Source organism: Prorops nasuta, unplaced genomic scaffold (assembly GCF_024137725.1).
Source record: "Prorops nasuta isolate Cenicafe-Biocafe unplaced genomic scaffold, Cenicafe_Pnas_1.2 PNAS00004, whole genome shotgun sequence".
Classification (NCBI taxonomy): domain Eukaryota; kingdom Metazoa; phylum Arthropoda; class Insecta; order Hymenoptera; family Bethylidae; genus Prorops; species Prorops nasuta.
Window position 1 is genome coordinate 9,398,306 of NW_027116801.1, and position 23,861 is coordinate 9,422,166.

The 23,861-nt window shown below is 32.7% G+C and overlaps 3 protein-coding genes across 7 annotated transcripts; 2 read left to right on the plus strand and 1 right to left on the minus strand.

Annotated features, from left to right (window-relative positions):
* Nucleotides 1-817: 817 nt before the first annotated feature.
* On the minus strand, nt 818-3,138 carry hfw (leucine-rich repeat domain-containing protein hfw). Its single transcript, XM_066725332.1, has 8 exons — nt 2,967-3,138; nt 2,476-2,746; nt 2,077-2,394; nt 1,829-1,998; nt 1,581-1,763; nt 1,354-1,512; nt 1,158-1,274; nt 818-1,092 (listed from the first exon to the last, which is right to left on the minus strand). Exons 1-8 carry the CDS (start codon nt 3,000-3,002, stop codon nt 820-822), a joined length of 1,527 nt encoding a protein of 508 aa, XP_066581429.1. The 5' UTR covers nt 3,003-3,138; the 3' UTR covers nt 818-819.
* A 1,091-nt stretch (nt 3,139-4,229) lies between these two features.
* Nucleotides 4,230-7,145, plus strand: Vha55 (V-type proton ATPase subunit Vha55). Its single transcript, XM_066725333.1, has 4 exons — nt 4,230-4,451; nt 4,927-5,393; nt 5,459-6,124; nt 6,228-7,145. Exons 1-4 carry the CDS (start codon nt 4,364-4,366, stop codon nt 6,492-6,494), a joined length of 1,488 nt encoding a protein of 495 aa, XP_066581430.1. The 5' UTR covers nt 4,230-4,363; the 3' UTR covers nt 6,495-7,145.
* A 482-nt stretch (nt 7,146-7,627) lies between these two features.
* Nucleotides 7,628-23,860, plus strand: mino (glycerol-3-phosphate acyltransferase mino). Of its 5 annotated transcripts, XM_066725304.1 has the most exons (14): nt 10,364-11,666; nt 12,926-13,098; nt 18,448-18,566; nt 18,837-19,015; nt 20,302-20,460; nt 20,567-20,961; nt 21,172-21,595; nt 21,709-21,874; nt 21,953-22,137; nt 22,217-22,403; nt 22,465-22,688; nt 22,762-22,872; nt 22,951-23,143; nt 23,226-23,860. In XM_066725304.1, exons 2-14 carry the CDS (start codon nt 13,037-13,039, stop codon nt 23,411-23,413), a joined length of 2,592 nt encoding a protein of 863 aa, XP_066581401.1. In that variant the 5' UTR covers nt 10,364-11,666; nt 12,926-13,036; the 3' UTR covers nt 23,414-23,860. The 5 variants fall into 5 exon arrangements, with proteins under 5 accessions (XP_066581402.1, XP_066581404.1, XP_066581401.1 ...); XM_066725305.1 differs by lacking the exons at nt 10,364-11,666; nt 12,926-13,098 and adding an exon at nt 7,628-7,933 and having other exon boundaries at nt 23,226-23,859; XM_066725307.1 differs by lacking the exons at nt 10,364-11,666; nt 12,926-13,098 and adding an exon at nt 9,818-10,037.
* The last annotated feature ends 1 nt before the right edge of the window (nt 23,861 follows it).

Below are 23,861 nucleotides of genomic sequence, written 5' to 3' on the forward strand. Positions count from 1 at the left end.
TTTCTCTTTGCCTTGACTTGTCTTTTCCCTATCTCCACCTTCAAGCTTTCTCCTATAAATGGAACATTCTACGGGAGCCAATTCACAATCGGCTGTTTTGCGACATTCGACTATCGTGACAAGTAACTCATGGACATTCATGGTCCCTGATTTTCAAGTGCATTCCTTGTTATCGATTTAGTACAAGGAATTAATTTTGGAAATAAAAAAGAAGTCAATAGTCCTGCCTTTGCCAATTTTAGAACCCTTGCAAAATATTTTTGTAAATTATAATAATTACTCAAAATAAAATGTAATGTTTTGTAAATTAATTTGTACTTTTTCTTTATTAAAATTAGTTTATAATTTGTAGAACTATGTATGTTAAACTATATATATTTTAACAGTCTTAACAGTCTTAGCTAACGATTTATGTATATATATATATTGAGTTAGTCGACAAATATTAAAATGGTTTTATATACAAAATATGTAGCAAGTAAATGTAATAAATATTGAGCATTCTAATATCAACATTTTGGCAAATAGATATAAATATTTTGCAATCATCAATTTTCAATCTATGGTTGTTACCATTAAAAATATAACAATATCGTATCTCAAAGATAGTACAAAATCAACTTGTATAAATATGTAAAATATTTATATAATTTTTTTTTAATTATATAACAGTAGCGCGTATAGTCATGGACCTAATTTTATACTTTCGTTCAATGTAAAATGTATATAATGATAGTTATTTTTTAGAATAAATTCAATTGTCTTTGTTTTTACGAATTAATTCGTAAAAAATAAGCATATCTAATATCACAGTCCCGTTCAAGTTTCGCATAACCAGTCACAAGGCAATTTAGGCATTTTATTAGCTGGCCATGGAAGATATCCTGCTGTTTTGAATATCCAGTAGTCATAAGAGACTTTACCTACTAAACTTAACAACAATATTATTTCTGTTGCAATTATGTAATAGATATAATCTGTCCAATCACCAGGATAGACACACATTTTTGTTGGTTCTAAATCTACCACTTTTTCCTTTACGTTTTCACACAATACTTCGTCTGAATCCAAGATTCTGGTTTGTAGCCATACCTGACAGAAAAAAACAGATTTGAATTAATATTTTTTTATGTAAATAATGAAACTGTGATTTTTACTTTTAAATATTTAGCAGTATTGCAATCACAATGCAATTCATTTCCTCCAAGCTTCACAAGTCGCGAACTTACAAATGTTTTGTCATGGGCGTTTGGACTTAAAATATAAGTCGGAAGCTGCAATCAAAATAAGTATTAAATTACTCTTATACCTTTTAAAAAAATTGTTATAATAATAAATTATTTATGTATTTACTGATTTGATTTTATTATATCGTAAACTAAGAAGAGCATAATTATCCAGAAATTTGGAGCCTTCTAATTTATTAATAGATGATATGTTATTATAGTCAGCATAAAATTCACGTATGTCCTCGTAGCTTGGGTTAGTGCTTAAATCATCCAAAACAGTAATCTGCAAAATGAATCAAATAATTATTAATCATGTTAAATTTAATTTAAAAAAAGTAAATGGCAGTATACATTATTGTAAGAAACGTTAAGTGCTATTGTATTTCGAGGTAATTTTTCTGGTAATTCTGTTAATTGAATTCCACTGCAATCAACATTTACAGCTAGAGTTGGTGGCTTCCCTTCAACTATGTCTAATCTTCTAAAATTACATTGGCATTGCCAATTCTCCCCTTTTGGACATTCAGTTTGTAACTATCAATAAAAATAGTTATTAATTTTACATTACAATAACATTGCATTAAATGATAAATAATTACCAAGCTAAGGTATCGAACTTGTTTCAAAGGAACTTGCTCAGTTGTATTAAACCAGTGCCATGTTTTGCTAGCTGAACACACAGTTTCATTTTCTCTGTTAAAATTAATTTGTTTCTCTCCAGTTTTATTAATGTACTGATAAATGTCATGACACCAAAGAGTGTTGGTTCCTGTAAATGTAAAAAACAAATTAAAATTTTTTCATTAATTCATAATACTTTATTAATAATGGACTCATAACAGTTTACCAGAAATATCTAGCCAAAATTCACGACTGTTCATAGTATTTAGTGCTGGAAGATGTGTTAAATTATTATAAGACAAGTCTAAAGTTCTCAGCTGTGCCAACCTTGTAAAAGAATTATTCTCTACATCAATTAATGCATTGTTTGAAAGATTTAAACATAATGTGGGTGTCATCATGGGAAACTGGCCTTTTACACGATTTATTTTTCCATCTGTTATGGCTAAAGATTTTAATCTTCTCCAACGAATTTCACTAGCATTAAATACATCCAAAGTAGCATTACGAATGTGGATATAAGATATATTTGATGACGAAAATCCTAACAAGTACAATATTAAAATTAAACTATTTTATCAGCTATATATTTTTTAATATTATTTATTAAATTAAATAAACTTACCTGCACAAGAAAGGCCTGCTTCTAAAGTATGGCTGTCTAAATTACAGCAAAGGACTGCATTACCTTCAGGACTGTTTTCATTAATTGCTATTTTTTTACAAGGACAATCATTCAATTCCATGGATGGGCACTCAGATGGTTGCTGGTAAAAACATTGTTCAGGAAGTATTATTGAAGGCTTATTAATACTTGTTGCTGATGCATGATCTTCCTCTGTACGTGCTCTTGCTACTCCTGCATATAAGCATATCATAACTAATAGCCACTGCATCTAAAGAATCAAATAAAAATTTCTTATACCACTTGTTTTACCTACTATTACAGATTTCTTATTCATTGTAAATTTAATGTGTATAACCATCAGATAATGACTATAACGATCTAATAATAAAAAAACAAATGAGTAATAATACATATTTTTAGTTATATAGTTGTATAAATTTACAATAAATAAGCCTCTACTTCTGTTTTAAGAATAATTTAATTCATACCTCTCTGAACCACGTTTTTGCTAAAATCAGTAACATATTTAAAACTTGTAAAAACACATGACTAAAATAGAAATAGAAACGTAAATAATTATAATTATTAGAAAATATTACATTGGCATCACTGAATTGAGCAATCAAGCTTGAGCAGCGCCAGCAAAGGCAGCAAAGGCAAGTGCCAAGTATGTATTACTATGTATGTATGTATGTACATACGCCAAACACAGCCGTCGCCCGTCAGCCACGAATACGAACACGGCAGAACTGGCAGAAGTAAGAATGAACTCTAATGCAGATAGCACGACACATAGGTCTGTTTTCGTTGGCCTACACTTTTAACACTTTCTACACTTTCCGTATTTCTGTCTTTGTCCATTGTATAAGTTGACACCCTAAAAAGTGCACAAAGTGTAAAAAGTGTAGGCAACGAGAACAGACCTATTTTTTATGTAATTTTATAGCTTTATATAACTATGATTTTAGATTAATTAGTATTAATCCAAAGACTGTAAAGTAATTAAGGTCTATAGACCTTAATTAAAACAATTATAATTCGAAGCGTAACTACTTCTCAATAAATTGGGTCGTAAGCATTTACGATGCCTAAACTAGCTTTTAAACTAGCGCCTACTCTAAAACATATCAAAATATTATTGGTCGATTACTCGGCGCTTGTTGAATTTGATCAATCATATCCGAGTATTTTACTTTGCTCAAATTAGCGCACTTAGCGCTGTGTCGAGTGTCAACACCTAGGTCTAGAATCTAGATGGCCAGGTAGCAATATTAATTTAAAGGGAAATATAGATTTTTATTTGAATGCTGAATATAAAAGCTGGTTTTTAAAGGTTAATCGTGATTCACCAAAATTTTAGCCGATAAATTTTTTTAATAATTACAAGTGCTTTGAGCATCGGTGTTCACCACGTGACAACACGTGCAGGTTCTTGTTATCTCTCTCTTACAAATAAGTATAGTATACTAACATTCAACACTAGGTGGCGCTTGACCTATTCACTCAATATTAAAGTTTCGTGACATAAAATATAAATATTATTAAAATTTATCGTGCCAATGAATCTTTACGAAAAATTATACTATTTAATTTTGCAAAAAATTATTAATAAAACAGTATACCTTATCTTTATATAAGGGAATATTGTCGAATTTTATTCATAAAACTTTATACACTGGATTTAATGCTGCCCCACTCTTTCCACTTTACTGTCTCTCTCTTTCTGTTTGTTTGCTAGTGGGCAGCAGTGGGCAGTGGCAGAGCTGTGCTGTGTGTAGTATTGTAGTGGCAGTGACTGTGTAGTCGCTATAGTCTTCTACTGTTCATGCGGTTCGTGTTGCGGTTTTTAAAGCTTTAAAACGTACGATTCAACGGATTCAACACAATGTACTCGAAAACTATCGGAGCACGTCAAGCTCAGCAGGAACATGTATTGGCAATTTCTCGAGATTTCATCGCACAGCCCCGATTAAGTGAGTTCATGCTTACGTTTTGTCAATATAACGAAGATTTCCTTGCCTAATATTTCCCTATAGCAAATGGGCGTAGCAATTGATCGATTTACATTTGGACCCCCTAATTTCCTACAATTTCTATTATATTTGCATCATACAATGTATTGCAATTTTTCTGTTATATAGTTTGGATTTAGTTACATTTATCGTGATTCTGTAATGGATAAATATAGTAAAATAATGCTCGGGAAATCATCTGGGGAGCAGTCATTCCTGTGTCATGTGACTGCAGACAATCTGCCTCAGTACTTCCCTATCAATTAGTTTTTAATAACATAACTTTTAATAATTGTCTGTATGAACAGACTTATGAAATATTAATTAATTTTACACAGACTAATTTCTTATTTTAATTATATATATTAATAGTAAGTTAATTTATTCCAGTTATAAATAAAAAATATATAATTATTTTTTGTCATTTTTCTTTTAGCATATAAAACTGTATCTGGAGTCAATGGACCATTAGTAATTTTAGATGAAGTAAAATTTCCAAAATTTGCTGAGATTGTTCAACTAAAATTGGCAGATGGATCATTACGATCTGGACAAGTTTTGGAGGTTTCAGGCTCCAAAGCAGTTGTACAAGTCTTTGAAGGCACATCTGGTATTGATGCTAAAAACACTCATTGCGAGTTTACTGGAGATATTTTACGTACACCAGTCTCAGAAGATATGTTGGGTAGAGTGTTCAATGGATCTGGTAAACCGATTGATAAAGGACCACCTATTCTGGCAGAAGACTTTTTAGATATCCAAGGTCAACCAATTAACCCTTGGTCTCGTATATATCCTGAAGAAATGATTCAAACTGGTATCTCAGCTATAGATGTAATGAATTCCATTGCACGTGGGCAAAAGATTCCCATTTTCTCAGCTGCTGGTTTGCCTCATAATGAAGTATGTAAAATAATATAAAAAATAGTAGAAATAATAATTAATAATATTTTATTTAATTTTTGCAGATTGCTGCACAGATCTGTCGTCAAGCTGGTCTTGTCAAACTACCAGGAAAATCAGTACTAGATTCCCATGAGGATAACTTTGCTATTGTCTTTGCTGCTATGGGTGTTAATATGGAAACTGCCAGATTCTTCAAACAAGATTTTGAAGAAAATGGATCTATGGAGAATGTTTGCTTGTTCTTAAACTTAGCTAATGATCCTACCATTGAAAGAATTATTACTCCACGACTTGCATTAACTGCAGCTGAGTTCTTAGCTTATCAATGTGAGAAGCATGTCCTGGTAATTCTTACTGATATGTCTTCATATGCTGAAGCTCTTCGTGAAGTATCTGCCGCTCGTGAAGAAGTACCTGGTAGACGTGGTTTTCCTGGTTACATGTACACTGATTTGGCTACAATTTATGAAAGAGCTGGACGTGTAGAAGGCAGAAATGGGTCCATTACCCAAATTCCAATTTTAACTATGCCTAATGACGATATTACGCATCCTATTCCTGACTTGACAGGATATATTACCGAGGGTCAAATCTATGTTGACCGTCAATTACACAACAGGCAAATTTATCCACCAATTAACGTATTGCCGTCACTTTCACGTTTGATGAAATCTGCTATAGGTGAAGGAATGACTAGAAAAGATCATTCTGATGTTTCAAATCAATTGGTAAGTTACCAACCAAGTTACTTCATAGAAGAATGTTAAACTATATAACTCAATCATATTGTACAGCAGAACAATAATATTTAATATATCATTATGTTTTCAGTATGCTTGCTATGCTATTGGCAAGGACGTGCAAGCTATGAAAGCTGTAGTGGGAGAAGAAGCTCTTACTCCAGATGATCTATTATATTTAGAATTCTTATCCAAATTTGAAAAGAACTTTATTTCTCAGGGCAGCTACGAAAATCGTACAGTTTTTGAGTCTCTAGATGTTGGCTGGCAATTGTTGCGTATCTTCCCTAAGGAAATGCTTAAGCGTATTCCAGCAAGCACACTTGCTGAATTCTATCCCAGGGATTCTCGTCATTAAATTGTTACATATTTAATTTTAAGAAACTATGAGAAACAAGAATAATAAGAAAAAAGTTGTCTTTTAGTCAACTAAAAATCATTGCAATCAGATTTTCACATTGTTTTAATGTTAGGGAAAAAATATTTTATGATTAAACAAAAATTGATCATGTACGAATGTTATTTGAAGTAACAATGTATAATGTAGTTGAAGAATATTATTCCTAAACTGTGTTGGTGGGATTGTTATTGCAAATGAAAGTTTCTGCGTTTAATATATAGATATGAAAATTTAAAAAAATATATGCAAATAGAATTTAGATTTCATGCATTATCTGTCAGTCATTAGCCACTTGAAACCTTTTAAATATTATTTTAAGTGGCTTCTGATAGTAAAATAATTATTGTAAAGTGTAATATATATTCAGTATTAATTTAGATGAAGATAAAAAATATATATATATGTATGCATTCAAAATTATCTCATATTTGTGTGTGCTACATTCCAAGAAAAATTTCTATTCATGCAATACATTAATTTTGATCAAAAATTAACGTGTCAATTTTTGCGTACTATTGAAGAATTTTAAGCGCTTATTTACTAATATATTATGATGTAAAATGTAAATGTTAAAAATGTAAAATTAAACCAATAGATTTAAAAAATCAATTTATATCGTTGTTTAATAGAGGTAAAAATGTAAGATGCAAAAGTTAAAGAAGAATTAAATGTATAAGAGCATTTCAGTAAGTATGTAACTTTTTTAAAGCAAAGTATATAGATTAATGATTTTGTTTATATTTTGCATAAATTAAGGCTTTTATAATCATAAATATTTCTTAAGTATATAAAAATAGACACTTTAGTATTAGAAAAATCTAGAATAATTTCAATTGAGGTTTAGTACTGTCTTAGCCATTTAAATCATACGGACTAAGATCGAGTTAACTCATTTTAACGTTCAGTACAATATTTATCCCGGTTTTCAGTTTAAGCGGTTTAAGGAAAGGTTGTAATAACTAGCAGAAAATTGAACTTATTTTGGTTTATAAATTTGGCTATAAGTATTTGTATGTATATACATTCATACATAACGAGAGAGAGAAAGAAAGAGAGGAATAGAGATTTAAGACTATGAACAAACAGTTTCAAGAATCCGTCGGTCCGTACACAGCCACCTAGGCCGGCTAGGACTCACAGGTGCAGTAAGTGCGCGTTTATTGGCTCCCGGCTTCTTTTCAATATATCATTTGTAAAAGAAAACATACGGCGTATAGTCAATGAATGGACAGGAGTTACGTTTGTTTAAATAATCAGGAAATTTTGTAAAGTCACTATAGTGCCAATCATTCATTAAAAAACCCTCTAAATTTTGAACAATACGTTTTTTGGGTTTTAAGGAATGACATTTACTGGATTTGACTATCCTAAAATATAGAGGACAACTGATTTTTAAGGTAAATCAAAATATTTCATCAATATGTTATTTGAAGGTTATGTTTTATACAGATAAATTGTGCATATATCAGTAAATGGCACGAAAATACTTTATTATATAGGCAAATAGCAATATACGCAGTTAAAAGTAAAGTATATAAATAATTACATTTCTTTTCAGAGATAATAATAGCATGTATTTAGAAATATTACATGATAAGCTTGATCCGATTTAATCGATTTTAGATCTTTCAAGAGGTTAGAGAGAACGGCACTGTATATAGCATATTTTTTCATAGGCTTAAAATTTTGTTCTTCGTGTAAACCTATTTTCTATGAATCACAAATATTTTGATTTGATACTATATTTATTATCATTCGTATACAAAATTTGAAGATAATAGATTTGCAATACAAAGATTTATAACTAAATTTAATTTCACCGCTTCCAACTATGACAATGAACAGTTTCGTTTAATATTAGGAATTACAATAACTACAAAATAAAATTTTATTATTTTAATTAATATTCGAGCTTATGCGTGTGTAATCTTAAGAAATTATGATTTTGCAACTTTGTTTCGATTTGCAATAATTATCTGTGTGTATTTTTATATGGATCCAAGAGGGTAGAACTGAAATTATTTATAAGACGCATAGAATTCTAATGCAGTCTTACAAATTGACGCACAATAAGGCATGGCATAACGCTAATAGCTTTCAATGGGACTAATTTACGAGTCGTGCGTGGAACCAGTTACAGGACAGGTTATTACAATATCGTCTTCCAACTACATAATTAATACTCTAATAATATACATTTTCAATAAATACATATATAAAGAATTAGAATATTTGTTTGGAGCTCAAAATACGAACGCATAATTATCTTTGATCACTGGACGTGCGAAAGAATGCGAATGTATGTTTTATAATTACGCAGATTCTCATCAGCTCTTATAAAAATTATGAAAAGACAAATGCGATTTTAATTTGCTAGATAGAAAAAATTTACAATCGGATATGAATGCATGTGATTTGCTCCGCGTCTGATGGCGTAACGGCTGCTTGCTCTGATTGGTCAAGAGGGAGTAACGCCATGTATCTAATATTTCAATCGCGCGCGCGCGCGCGCGCTGCGGAATTCCTCTGAAAGGAGAGTCAAGAAGTTAGGCACTTTAGGCTAGGCTCCCTCCCTGGGCTCCCTGTGCAGTCAGTGGTGTACTCTGCCAGCACTCGTTAAGAACACTCTCGCACCCGTCTTTCTTCCTCCCCTCTTTTTCAATCCCTTCACACTGTTGTACGTAACTACATAGAACTACTTTGACACATTTACCGGCATCTCCATTTTTCTCTATTTCTTCTCGTATAACTGTTTTTCAAAACACCGATTTTTCTACCTATTGATAAATTTTTGTTTCATAAACCTAGAAATTGAATAATAAAATGACTACAGTTTACAACTTTTACTAACTAAATCAACCAGCCCTACAGGTTTAGAGTTGGTCTCGATTTTCTATACTTCGCCAACACACTTGCGCTCATTTCTCTTCCCATTCATTTTGTCTTAATCTTTCTTAATTACTTTCACAGATTTAACGTAGGAATCTCAACAGTGTGTAAATAGGCGCGCATGCCTAAATCCTACATAACTTAAAAAAAAGATTTAGCAAAGAAAAACTGCAGATCGAGATAAACTCTCTTCAACTGTGCATCGTATATTGCGTGCCAAGCTTTATTTCTTGCTGGGTATACTATGAGTATGAGTATTATGTATATAGCGTATGGTCATCCTCCCCTTTTCTTTTCAGCGTCAGTCAGTCGCGTTCCGACCTTCACCGAGTAAGTGCCTTTACTAGTACTGCGACATCTTTTTTGTGCCGAACGAATAAAACACGATAGAAAAACGATAAACATTTTTTTTTTTTTTTTTGGAGATTCTTACAACAAAATACAGACTATCTACCGTGACACACTCACCGGCATCTACACTTTAACTTTCTTATTTGTTATTGTAGTTGATTTTACAACACTTTTTTGTTTTTTCTACTTGACGTGTAATCAATTTTCAAAAATTGTGAAACAGTCGTTGCTCCCCGTTCTTTGAATAACAACGTTTTTTTGGTAATTACAATCGTTAATATCATATCTTACTCGGATGAGTCCTTTTCATTACGAATATGTAGGATGTTTTTGAAATTTTCGCATTTTTTTTTTGTAAATTGAAAAGCTTAAGTTTAAAAATAAAACTTGGTTTTGGAGAGTGATGCAAGGCGGTTTTTCCTCGATTAAGGATTGATAGAAAAATGCGAGTATATCTGCTGTACCTTTAATAACACCGAAATATTCCCTCTTCTATTTATCCTACGAAGCTGAGCTTGTAGATTCGTGCAGGCTGACCTAAGAGTTTTCTATGCTATTTCCCACAATCAGTCACCAGTATCATAATTTTCGTAAGATGCTTAATAAAATTTTGCATATCTTCATTAAAAAAGATAACTTGACAGAGCTGTTCGGTATTATTAAAATAAAGATTCTGTCTCGTAAATCGTGTTAAGAGAACGTGATTTTTCTCTTAGTTTACTATTTGTGGCTGAAGAGCCTCGATGGTTGTTCTAGAATTTAAGAGTTTAAGAAAAAAAAAACACGTAAAAGTATGCAGATCAAATACCTCCATTTGACATTTCGATTTCCGGTGATATACAATGAGTCAACGAGCCACTAACAAAAGGAAATTCTTTATTAGAAAGAATGATACGAATAAGAATGCAAAAATCGTATTTTCACTTTCAAAATTCGCTGATGCACCACTGTTTTTATAGCTCAACATTATTTTAATATCAGCAAAACGTGTATTATAATCAGCATAAATTTATATACCTTCAAACTTGATTCTTCGTTAATAAAATACAAAATAAATTTGTGAAGGAACAAAAGCTTTATTTGGATCGAGGCAAAATCTTAGAAAACTGAAATTATCCTGAAACGACTTCTCAGAATTAGAGTTGGATTTTTGTGTTTATAAACCAGTTTGGCCAGCCGGGTATGTGTACAACACGAAAAAATCTGTAATAGAAAAAACTATCATTTTATTTGGAATTGGGTTCTCGGTAGAAAAGTAAAGTATGAAGTTGTTTTCTCTCTTATGGTGGTCCCTGCTGGAACAACCATGACTGCTCGCTGCGCATAGTAATTGCAGGGTGGTCAACCGTGGCTGACATACCACAAAATGGCAGATTCTGCAAGATCTGATCTACGTATCAATTAGAATAAGGATAAAAATTATTTTAAAATGGCAAAAAAACTCGGATGAGATTTATCTCAATCACGATCCATATAGGTTATGTAATGGTAACTAAATAAGAGCTCGCGCGCGATAGAAAAATGTTCACCTCTATCATATGATCTTTAGTGTGCAATCGGTAGCAGAAAAAGAGAGTGAGAGAGACAGAGGTTATCGTTCTGGGATTGTGTTGCACGCAGTTGCACGTTGCACGTACAAGACCTCGGAAAAGGGCAATCAAAGAACCGGTGGCACCACCAACGGCAGCAGAGGACGAGCGAGAGAAGAACGTATCGGATACACATAGAGGAATCGTGACACAGTGCGACTCTCGAGAGAAGTCGGTGAGTCAGTGAACCATCGAAGAGAGGATCGTGAGTGATTATTTAGCGCACTGTACTTAGAAAGCCAGTACAGCGAGTGGTGCTCATTCGAAGCAGTTGGTTTCGCGGTCGAACGAATAAAGTGGGGTAAGTAAGACAGAGTGCTTTATAAAAGTTTCTACTCTGTAGAAGCAAAAGAGGAAAAGGCGAGGGAGGGGGGAAAAAGAAAAGAGTCGCGAGAGTAGGAGCCGAGTATACATACACATGTGCATTCAGTGGTTAGGTGTCGAATTGATGAACTAGAGGCTCGTTGATTTCGACTTGAATGCGAGGAGAGATAGAAGGGGATAGCAGGACATAAAAAAAGTGAGAGTTAAAAGAATGAAATAAAAAGTAAGCGAAGAGTTGAGTATGAACCGAGTGTCCGAGTATAGCATTCATTGGCGTAGTTATCGAATTGACGGGATAAGGATCTGTTGAAATCCGTGGGAATGCAATAAAAAGAATAAGAGGGGGGGGGGGGGGAGTAAAAACTGACAGAAAAAATTGTGAAAATGGAGTATCCTATTCATTTTACTCGTTACCGTTGCACTATTTATCGATCATCTATTTGTTCTTGAATGTAATAGAAAAAGAGAGGGAAAGGAAGGAAAAGAGATTAAGAAATGTAAAAACCTGATAAAATACCAAAAATCAAGTATCTATTAGTAGTGTACTCATTTGTACGACTGTTGAATTGATGATCTAGAGATTCATTGATATTGATTTGAATATGATAAAAATAAAGAGAGAGAGAGAGAAAATAAGAAAGAATAAGGAAAGAAATACAAGAAGCTAAAAGAGAGGGGCAAAAACTTACAGACTAGCGAAAAATCGAGTATTCTATCGGTTGCACTCAGTTGTGTGACTGTCGAATTGATGATTCAGGCGTCCGTTGATATCGGTTCAAACGGAATAGAAGGGAGGAGAATGGGAGAGGGGGATAATCGAGCGTAGTATCCATAATAGTATACCGATTTGAAGAGATCGTTGCAGTGACGGTGAAAGCATCGGGGGGAGTCGATCGATGGATCTTCGGAGACAGGCCAAAAGAGGCCCTTTCGAGTCGCCGTTGCGATCGAGTCGTGAGAATCGGTGCTTGAACTTGCTTTATTCCTACATAGATATATAAGCGTTAATATTGAGTGAACTTGAAGAAGGCGACGAGGAGAGAAAAGGAGGAGGGAATCTTTTGTGGGATAAGAAGAGATAATAAAAACTCGTGGAAGCCGAGTGTCTCACAGCTGATTTGTTAACGATTCACATACATATATATACACGCACACAAACGCGCACGGATACAATCACTGCAGCACACTTCCTACTCGATTCTTGTGCTCAGCTGAGCAGCATCTGATCTTCCGCAGTTGCAACTGTCTCTTTCTCCGGCTGTATGCCAGTCCGCACCTTCGTGTCCAGTGCTCTGACCGTTACCGAGCGAGACCTTGCCTTTCTCGAGAAAGGCCGCCGACCTCAACATGGACGGCCTCGTCGAGATCTTCATCTTCTGCGGTGTTCTTTACTACTTTTTCAACTTCAGGTAATCGTCCCCTTCTCTCACCCCCTTGCAACCCAACTTCGACCATTCTCCACCCTCATCTCTCGATTTCATTCCAACCTAGCGCGTCGATCTTCCGCAATGTGTTTCATCTCCTGCTCTTCAGGATCGACTCTCCTCGATCACTCGGCAAAATTAAAACTGCTCGTTCCTCAGATTTCCACATTGTTCTCTTAATATTATTGTTATAATTAAGTAATTTAATATTATCACACACACACACAGTCTAAGGAGATTTTCTATCAAATTCTTAAAGCTGTGTGTGTACGTTGTACTATAAATGCTGATGTGTTACTCGATATGGCAGCACGGTATTTATTTTTCATTTATACCATCGAAAATTTTCCTAGTGTAATATTATACGAGTTTTAAGACTATTTATCTACCACTTGTCATTCTTATCTTTCGATCATTCACGAGTGGTACACGTGCGATCAGTATAATGAAATTTTAATGGGTTAGATGAAGTTTGCATGGTGAGCCAGTGCTTTTTGACAATCTTTTATATAAATCAGGATCGACAACGATTATTTTCCCTATTTTCGACACTTCAAACACGGTTTCGTTCTGATTGGAAGACATAATAGAATTGACTATCAAAGACAAGAATGCTGGGAAGGATCAAATCTCAGGCAATAAAAGTGGAAAATTACTGTTAACAGTAAAATCCATTTCTTACAAATGGAAACTCACGGTTCCAATAACCTTTTTTTTCACCAAACGAAGTCTGTTTCATCCCGATTTATGTATACAAATTTATTGTTATACCCCCCCCCCCCTCTTCAATTTTACACAAAATCATTCTTTTCTTATTTTTACTCAGTATTCTTATTTTTCACCGATTTGTCTGCGAACATGTGTGTATTTCCTTTCTATGAAATTTAACAATAGTTTTTTATTTCAATTGATAAGTCAAAGTACAGTCCGATCTTTCCTTCCGCTTTTATCTCATTCCGGAGAGAAAAATAAACTATTGTGCATAATGCAGCAGTTGCTTAATCCATTAAACGGACTTTCTCAATAATCTAGGCGAGTCAATGACTTTTGTGCTTAATAATAGCGACGGGAATAAAAATTAGTCATTCGCCTGTTTCGATAAACGTCCATAGTGACAATTGTATATTGCATCTGCGCCTTATTAATGAAAACAATAGATTTCGCAGCACTACCACGAATTGCCTGTGCATAACTTTGACACGCGACCTTAAGAAAATATTTCAGGAAAAGCGCATCGAGAAACTATAATTAAAAATGCTCAGAGCGGAAAACGCCGGAAAATAGCTTCTCCCTTTTTCAATAATTTGCGATAACTTTAATTCTATCTTATTAATTATACATAAGATTATAATAATATACAGGCTCCGTCAGTTGAAACGCTCTAGAACATAAATACAAGAAGACGCGTGTCTCGTAACTATCAGAGATTCAAAAATTATTATAAGACCTTTTTGGATGCAAATATTAAGCAGTTTCGATAAAGTCCTATGCAAAATTTTAAAGTCTTCAATAATTACGGAGATACGCGTCTGCTTGTATTTATGCTCCGAAGTGTTTTAACTGATGGACCCTGATGTGTATAAAACTATATACAATATATTTAATTTGTTACTTTGGAAATTAATTATATTATGCCAATTAAATTAAGTAATTTTCTTTTAATTGCTATGATACGATAAACCCTGATTAATTTGTTTGAAATGTGCGATGATTCAAAATTCGTTATATTTACTGCATTAAAATTCTTTAAGACTAGAAAAAGCTCTTATGAATTATTCATTAAAATGCACTTTCTTTTAGAGACTTTGTTTTCTTTATTTTTCAACGCAACGCTAAGTCGAAAAGCAAGCGCGTGTCATTGTTATTATTATTATAGTAATCGGTCAAGATAGATCAAATGCTTTGTTTGACGAACAGTCAAAAGAGCATTAGATAAGGAAAATAGGCGACAATTTGATCCAATAAACCTCGATATCGCATGTTAATGTTGCACGATCATCTGACCTTGACAACCTGATTTAAAGAATTTATAATTCAGTCGTCGAATAAGCTGTCTCACAGATTTTCATAATTAAATCGATAAAAACTTATGTAGATCAAAATAATGAGGAGAAGAGAAAAAGATTGACAATTTTGCAATTTTTATGAGTTTTTTTCACTCGTTGAATATTTATGCAAAATTCCATCCAGGCTCTGAACCATTCTGTAAATTGTCGATTTGTCGTATAATGGAATCTTTATTCTCGAAGCTGAGTTTATGAAAATAATTGACGAATGATTCGAGGAAAAGTAAAAATTAACATATAATTGGTGTATAAAAATATCAAATAATGGTATAATCAAATTAGTTGTATGTTTATATTCAATTATTTTTTTCTCATCTGGCTATGTTCACTTTTGTAAAACTTGACACATTCAGAAATTTTTTACAATTAATTAAACCACGATATTTTAATTAGAGTTACTAATTAGCGCATAAATAGTATTAGATAAATATAAACACTGGTTTAGTTCAATTGTGTTCATTTGACTGTGTCAGTTTAATAAACGAAGGAAAATCATTAGAGTGATTTCATAAAGAGGGTTTTAATGATAATCTTATACAAAATGAGCAATAGTTTTCATGATAATTGCAGATTTTGATTTTTCCTAGATCATTAATATTTAGTTGAAAGGGTAAACATGATAAGAAATTGTCTATTTGCCAAGATTGAGAATTCATTCAAACGATGTATAAGTTATCTGAGAGTTCGTCCTGTAATTTTAAAAAGTCGAGAATCTGCTCGATGCAATGCAACTGACGATCTATTCAAATGATATTATTAATTTAATGATCAATTAAATGACCAATCAAAAGCCTTCAAAATCTTATCTACTTGGCGATTAAAGCATTAACAGTCGCTCTCGACAATGAAAATAAACACAAGTAAATTATTGATCGAATTATAATCTATTTTTTTAATTTTTCTTTGCATTATCCGATTAATCTCGCCAACAACCCCTCGTTACTCCGACAGCAGTATCAGATTAGTAGGATAAGAGGTGAACAAGGTGTTGGATTCTACAATCCTGCGGATTAAATTATTAGGGACACTTTTAATTTTAATAAGACATTTAGCACTAAATTACATTTGTTATTTTTAAAAAGCGCCAAAACACTTAAACTTACAGTAAATTAAATATTGTAATATTAGCTTTTGATAATGCATGCATTTTTGTGGATTATTTATCGCATCTTAAAATTAAAGGGTCCTTAGAATAATTTAGTCAATTGTTATACAATATCCAAACTCCATTCGTTAAGTCTCGACGCAATTTCATCATGGTTTGCTTACAAATTCGTCGGACTGGAGAGCCTATCGTTACTGTATACATATAATCATGAATAAAAAATGAAAATAAATATTGAGTAATATCTTATATAAATGTTGGTTCAACCTTATGTTTTTATTGTCATTTCGTTGATGGTCAAGGATTTCGATACACCCGAGAATGATGAAATTTAAATTAATCGTGTCATTTAATTTGCAAGTATTATAAGCCCAATTTAGGATAAAAATAGTTAATGATAGCATTTATGAGAGTTTTTTTTTGCAGAAACTATCGTTAATAAAACTTGTAAAAAATGGATTTATTCTATTTTCAAATACACACACGACTTAAATAATAGATTCGTGCAAAAGGGAAACAATGGGAAGATGGAAGAAGGGAGTACTATATAATACGCCCCGGTAATTTAGCGCATTGTGCGAACTGCGTCATCGGTGAATTTAGCCTTGCACGTGATTGCTGGAAATCACCTAGTGAACAACACTGCTGCCAAAACGTTTAAAAGAAATTTTCTTCAACGAATAAAATGCAATTGCACGAGACGACATTGTGGTTACTCGTATAAGAAACCGATGAAAATAACTTTACGAAGAATTTTATCCAGCCTGTTATACGTCATGGCAAACACTGAATAAAAATTGTTACGAAGAAAAAACAATGGCGTGATTCGAGGCTACTGAACTTTGGAGAAATCAGTGTATATATAAACCGTGCTAGACTGGCAAAAAGTATAAGGATGAGGATAAGGGTTATGATAAGAGTGCAGTGCAATGTCGATGAATTCCTTATCGTTTATCCAATATTTTTATTTATGTACTTTCGTACACGTGGAACTCGCATGCTTGATGAGCACTTGGTGCACCGATGAACTTCAACACTGACCCGAATTCTCCTCCGAAACTGGATCGACTTCAAACTCGTCGAGTTTCGAAAAACTCCGACAGCAAACTTTCACCATTCTATACGGCCATTCTAAAAATCTACACATTCGTAAATTTCATAATAATTAATATAATGATAAAGTATAATATACAGATTGGTCGACATTAAATTATTTGCAGTGTAAATCAAATTCAGGGTGGAATCAGCAATTACTGAAATTTCTATAGATATAGTGGTTTCTCATTCAATATTTTTTTTGTATTAAAAAGACAAACGGTGTGTGAAGAAAGGTATTCGATCGTAGTCTTTTGTAATCTTTCGTATGTGTATGACTTGCATGCAGATGTCTCGCAATAGTTTTTAAGTCTTATTTCATGCACGATTGAACGTGTAGTGTTAAAATTGTGACATTGTAGCACTTACGACATTGTAAGGATGTAACTTGAAGTAAAATGAGCCTGAATTATGATTTTACAAGTGAGACACGCTTCGTGTGCGTGAGAGTAAATAAAAAATTATGAAAATACTTGGACGACCTATGGTTAAAGATGGACAAAGAGTCTATAAATGTCATGTGCAATGCGTTTTCATTATTATATGCGCAGTGTAGAGATATCACGACGTATCGATGATTTTTTTTTATCGGCCATCGCAAACACGAGGATCAATGTCTAAGTCGAGTGTCATCAAGTTGAAGCAAACGTGAAAAAAGCAAGGCGCATCGCGATGCACTTTGCATGCATCAAGAATGCCGCTCGTGCTGCATTGATAGCAAAAGAATTGACTATTGCAATTTTAAAAAAAAATCATTTGATATCCTACCGGTCAATAAACTTCGATATCACTATTTTTTTTTTTTCAAAAAAAGTTATATCGAATTGACCTTTATAAACTTTATTAAAAAGTCCCCCTCCCAAAAAAAAGACTTACTAGTAATAAATGTCTTATTTGCCTTTCTTGAATGTGGTTAAATAATTCTGTGTTATTGGATGTCTCAATCTTTTATCGTGCACGAATCATTGACACACAGTAATGAGAACAATAATTGAGCATGTTTCATGCTCAAATAAAATGCAATAATGAAAGTTGAGAAAAGTTATTGAGAAATAATTGTTTTTTCAGGGCTAGCAACATGGTGGATGTACTCTCTACACGATTACAGGAAGTTTATGCAAAATGGGAGGCCAGAACGGATATACCGAGAGACCAGGAATCCTCCTCAACGAGATTCACAATCGATGGTAATTTGGTGCAATCTGATACAATGAAACAATAGAACGATAATGCAACAGAATTTTATGCACAATTCTCATCTTCTGACGTTATTCACGCTCGTAATGCAAATATTTTGTTAAATTACTCACTTAGAGCTTCACTGAATTTTAAACTTAAATGACTTTTTATCCGCACTGAATGACAGATTACGAGTTTCAATATTTTAATAGGGAAGGATAATTGTTTATGTTGAATTTTTTCTTGTCATTTTATTATTTTATATTAATGCATTGCAGGACTTCGTCGGGTTGGCCAACAAATTCAAAGAAGGAAAATTCAAAATAGAGAAGTAGCCAGGAAGATACGAGAAAGCTCTCTATATAAAATTAAAGAAAGCGAGCCTATCCTTCCACCGTTTACGGGAAAAGTTTCCTTTCTTCATTATTGTTGCAAAAGTTGCACGCCAGCTTCGAGGGTGAGTTGTAAAGACTCGATTAAAACTAGAATAATTAAATTTTAAACTTTTAATTATTATTCTTTATATATTTATTTTAATCAAATAATAATAAAAGCAGATATTTTGATAGAGTGAGCGAAAGAGAGCAAGAGAGAAAGAAAGAGAGAGAGAGAGAGGACTTAGAGTAGAGCGCATGGCTTCTGTTTAGAGCCTCCGACGTCACACATAACTAAAAATATATTTTAAGCAAATCAGATGATCGCTTCTAAACTCTGAGTCTACTCGTTCTCGTGGGATAGTATATCTCTTGTAGTTATAAAAGCTAAAAACTCATTGCGCACGTGCTGTACTAAGTATTGTAACAAACGTATATAAACAAGTAAAAAAAAAAACATAAATATTTGTACTAGTGAAGAGTCATTTGAAATCTGAGAATAAGTTTGTCCACTGATCAATGATCACACCGAGTATTTTCTAATTACGAGTGATTTATAAATATTCTATGGCGATTTAAAAAAAATACGTCATTATTTGGCTAATGCGCAAACCAATGCTATGTTCCTATTACATAAACGACGTAGTAGATTATTGAGTTTCCACAGTGGAAAGCTGTAATATTTGAGTCTGAAACGTGCACAGATTTAAATAGTGAAAATTGAGGTCACAAATATCACATAGACATACCCATACATACTTAGATTTGATATTTTGATATCACTTATTCAATGTTCTAGTTAGATTAACGTATACTACGATTGGAATTGTGGAAGCTGAAATGGGTATCTTTAAATAGAAGTTGTAGCATATAGTGCACGTAAGATAAATTCAATAAAGGTGTCGCTATTCCATTTGTTACTTCTACTCTCTGCTGTCAAAAATTGTGCTTGTTCGATAAAAGTCGAATTATTTCTCTCCAGATCTTATCTTGAGTCCCATTCATAAGAATTTTTTATTTATATTAAAATGTATGAATTGCTATGAGTATTGTGAAGTCAGTATAATTTAAAAAATATATATATAATTTATAAAATGTCTGACAAATCACGCGGATTAATTTCACGATGGTTGCGTATCGTTGTGGTGTATGGATATCCCGAAAATGTACGTTTCATTCTGGTAAAAATGATTAATAACTATTTTCATGAACAGTTTGACATACTTTCACCTCTGCAAAATCCTTGATTACGTGTGACGTTTTAATATATAAATTTATAACATACCCTCATTTTATTATAACTACAGTTAAATCCGTTAAAACAAATGTATTAAATATTATAAACCATTTTGTATTTCCTTGTTTACAGGATTCTTTGGTGAATACAGTTACAAAGCAGTACAAGTCGACATACGGCTTGAACATATTATTAGTTAATGCAGGCACTACTTTGTTCTCAAAAGTCTTTTACCACTTATCTCATGTATATAGTTTTGAAAAGTACAATTATCCTAGGATAACGCAAACCGTAAGTAACTCATTCTTTCTTTTGATAATAAACTAGTTAAATATAGTTCATCTCTTTTTACTAATTTTGCTATTGAAAAAGTCACGAATGAAATGATTTAATGCAGGTTCTCAATGATGAAAGATTGAAGGAAGCTATTAAATTAACGGCATGCGATATAGCCACTAATGAAGACTGTAGCGAAGAGCAAGCACTGCAAAAAGCAAAAAATCGTGCTAAGGCAATTTTATCACAGATGGAAAGTAAGATTAGTGACACACTGTTGAGAATGACAGCGTGGATACTGTACAAATTATTGCCATGTTTTATACAGTCAGCCATTGTATTACCATCTCAAATCGAAATGTTAAAAAAGGCAAACGATTCTGGTTTGCCATTGGTTCTCTTACCATTACATCGGAGCCACCTGGATTACATTATGATCAGTTTTATCACACTCTCTAATAATATTCGTAGTCCGCTAATTGCGGCAGGTGATAATTTGAAAATCCCATTCTTCGGGTATGTAAACGGTTCAATATCAATTGGGCTGACTTATGTAATAAAGAACCAAAAATCATCTCACTTTTTTTGAATTATGATAATCTTAATTCTATAAGCTTTTTTCTAAATGGTATATAAAAGAAGGTAGGATCTTTATTGCATAAAAAGGTTCAATGTGATATGTTGATAAGCAAATCTATGGGAAATTTAATGGAGTGTTTCTTTTAGGTGGTTGTTAAGAGGTCTTGGTGCCTTTTTTATTAAGAGAAGGATAGATCCTATAGTAGGTCGTAAAGATATATTATATAGGTCTATACTTCACACTTATATAATGGAAAGTCTGCGGGCCGGTCATAATATTGAATTCTTCGTGGAAGGAGGACGTACGAGAACTGGAAAGCCTTGCATGCCAAAGAGTGGCATCCTTAGTGTCATTATTGATGCATATATGGATGGAACTATAGAAGATGCTTTCTTGGTACCAGTTGCGATGAACTATGAAAGACTAGTGGATGGAAATTTCGTTCGAGAACAACAAGGACAACCAAAGAAAATGGAAACGTTTGGGTCTACCATTAGAGCTATTTGGTCTACTTTGATGGGCAATTATGGCATTGTTAAAATCGATTTCTGTCAGCCTTTCTCTTTAAGGGTAAGATAATCATTATTATTTACTACTGTTATTATCGTAAATTATATAATGCTTACCACGTTAGCCTGAGATTTTCATGAATATTCATATGAAATAACTCCTTTATTTTATAGGAAATGCTAAAGTCTTTTCAAGCTCAGCAAAACAAAATAGCTCCAACGCAATCGCCGGAAAAGCCGCTAAAATATACAATGTCCAGCTCTTCTTTGTATGGAACAGATGTTGTTGACGAGGAGCATCGATTATTAGTCGATAGTATAGCGCGTCATGTGGTTTACGGTATTTAAATGAAAATTGAGCTGGAAGTAGTTATTAACTTAAATTGCATGTTACTGACACACGAATCCTTACTTTCAGATGGTTCAACATCCACACCAATTATGTCTACAAATATAATTGCATTTCTATTATTAAATAAATTCAGGACTGGTTGTACGCTAGATAAGTTGGTGGAAGCATTTCACGCGATGAGGCAGGAACTGGAGTGGAGTAATAAAGATGTTGCATTTTGCGGAGAAAATATTGATATTATAAATCACGCCGTTAGTATAAAAGATTTATTTTTAAAAAGCATCCATTTGTTATACTAAAAGGAGCACCAATCCATGTTTAAATTTGTAGCTAGATATATTGGGTCCTGGATTGGTTAAACAGCAACGTCAAGAAATAACTGAAGCAGTCGATAATCAGCCTTTAAAATCTAATTTTGTAATTGCAATTCGCCCAGTATCCATACTACCAAATGTTATCGAACTGTCGTATTACAGTAATACAATGCTCATGTATTATATTATGGATAGTATAGTAGGTAAGTTGAACATTTTATTAGTGCGTAAAGCATATGTTGTAATTCAAACTTTTTTCCTTAGTTACGGCAATGTATGCCGAATTAAAGTCCCAGATGAATGATCCAGCAGCAATTGCCGAAAATAATATTACGTTTCACCAATATCGTTTGCTTGAAAAAACTCTAAAGATCTGTGATATCCTAAAATACGAATTTATTTTCTGCAAGCCATGTCAGAAATTGGAAGATGTTATCATTGAGACAATAGATAAACTCACAAATATCGGAATTATTACCAAAGATGTGGTAATTTTTAAATAAAATCAAATTACATTTGTTTTCAAAGCAATTTAGAAACTGATTATTTATCTTTCTTTAGGGGCCTCTATTGGACGAAGAAAGATGGTGTAGAAGACGAGCGCAAGATTTTGATAATAGTTCAGATGAAGAATATGCTAATGAAATACAAATTAAGAAGATTAAGTTTAAGGTATGGTCTTTTTAAATTGTATAATCGATTACTATTATTTAATCGTTAGATGGAATAACTTACTTTTTATAATTTCAGTTAAATTTAAATGAAGAACATTCACGAAAAATGGAATTTCTTCATGTAATGTTACGTCCATTAGTTGATACATATACATTTAGTGCCTTTACCTTATTAAAGCTAGTAAGCCGATCACTCGCCGAACGAGAATTAGTACACGAGGTTCTAGACGAAATTAAAACTAATTTAGATACAGGCATAGCGCAATATGGTAATATTTTTAATTAATATTTAAGATTTTTTAAGCGTCCCATTTCCAAAAATAAATAAAATGATGTTTTTATTATTCACAGGAGAAAGTTTAAGCGTAGATTCAATAAAAAATTCAATTAAGTTATTCGAGAAGTGGAACGTGTTGGAATGTTACCCACAAGAAAATATCAAAATTTACTATTTGAAGGAGCCATTTGATAACGAAATAGCTGCAGCAGAAGTTTACGATTCCATTGCAATTTACAGATGGTCTAAAAAAACAAATTAAGAAATTAACGCCAAACAACTTTAATTTTCTACTCTTATATATAATTCATACAACTAGCCTCAAAAAGTCTTGTACATAGTTTTTTTTTTAAATGCGATGGATAATCGACAAATGCACGAAGCGCGAATAATGAATATTTATAAAATTTCATACATTTTCACCTGCGTTAAGAGTTTTACGCTATCTCTGTAAGATCTTTTAATAATAAAAAGTGATATTTTAGATTGCGTTAAAAACTTATGTATAAGAAGTTATTATGTGTAAGAATAACGCATTACTGATGAAAGGTCATTATTCATTTATTATTTTTTGTTTAATAAATATCGTGCATTGTAATTTAAAAGGTTTAATGTCACCGATATAGAAATGTTTGCTATTATGTTTTAAACTGATTAGTGAGTAATAGCGAAAATAAATGTTTATAGGTGACATTACAAATAAATATTTT

Bases quoted from the DNA above. Each gene is read 5' to 3' on its own strand.
- mino (XM_066725304.1), top strand. From the start codon at position 13,037: ATGGACGGCCTCGTCGAGATCTTCATCTTCTGCGGTGTTCTTTACTAC. The intron at 19,016-20,301 runs GTGAGTTGTAAA...CCTTGTTTACAG, and splicing joins GTTGCACGCCAGCTTCGAGG to GATTCTTTGGTGAATACAGT. The intron at 21,875-21,952 runs GTATTTAAATGA...CCTTACTTTCAG, and splicing joins AGCGCGTCATGTGGTTTACG to ATGGTTCAACATCCACACCA.
- hfw (XM_066725332.1), bottom strand. From the start codon at position 3,002: ATGTTACTGATTTTAGCAAAAACGTGGTTCAGAGAG. The intron at 2,395-2,475 runs GTAAGTTTATTT...TGTACTTGTTAG, and splicing joins AGCAGGCCTTTCTTGTGCAG to GATTTTCGTCATCAAATATA. The intron at 1,999-2,076 runs GTAAACTGTTAT...TTACATTTACAG, and splicing joins ATTTTGGCTAGATATTTCTG to GAACCAACACTCTTTGGTGT.
- Vha55 (XM_066725333.1), top strand. From the start codon at position 4,364: ATGTACTCGAAAACTATCGGAGCACGTCAAGCTCAGCAGGAACATGTA. The intron at 4,452-4,926 runs GTGAGTTCATGC...TTTTTCTTTTAG, and splicing joins CATCGCACAGCCCCGATTAA to CATATAAAACTGTATCTGGA. The intron at 6,125-6,227 runs GTAAGTTACCAA...TTATGTTTTCAG, and splicing joins CTGATGTTTCAAATCAATTG to TATGCTTGCTATGCTATTGG.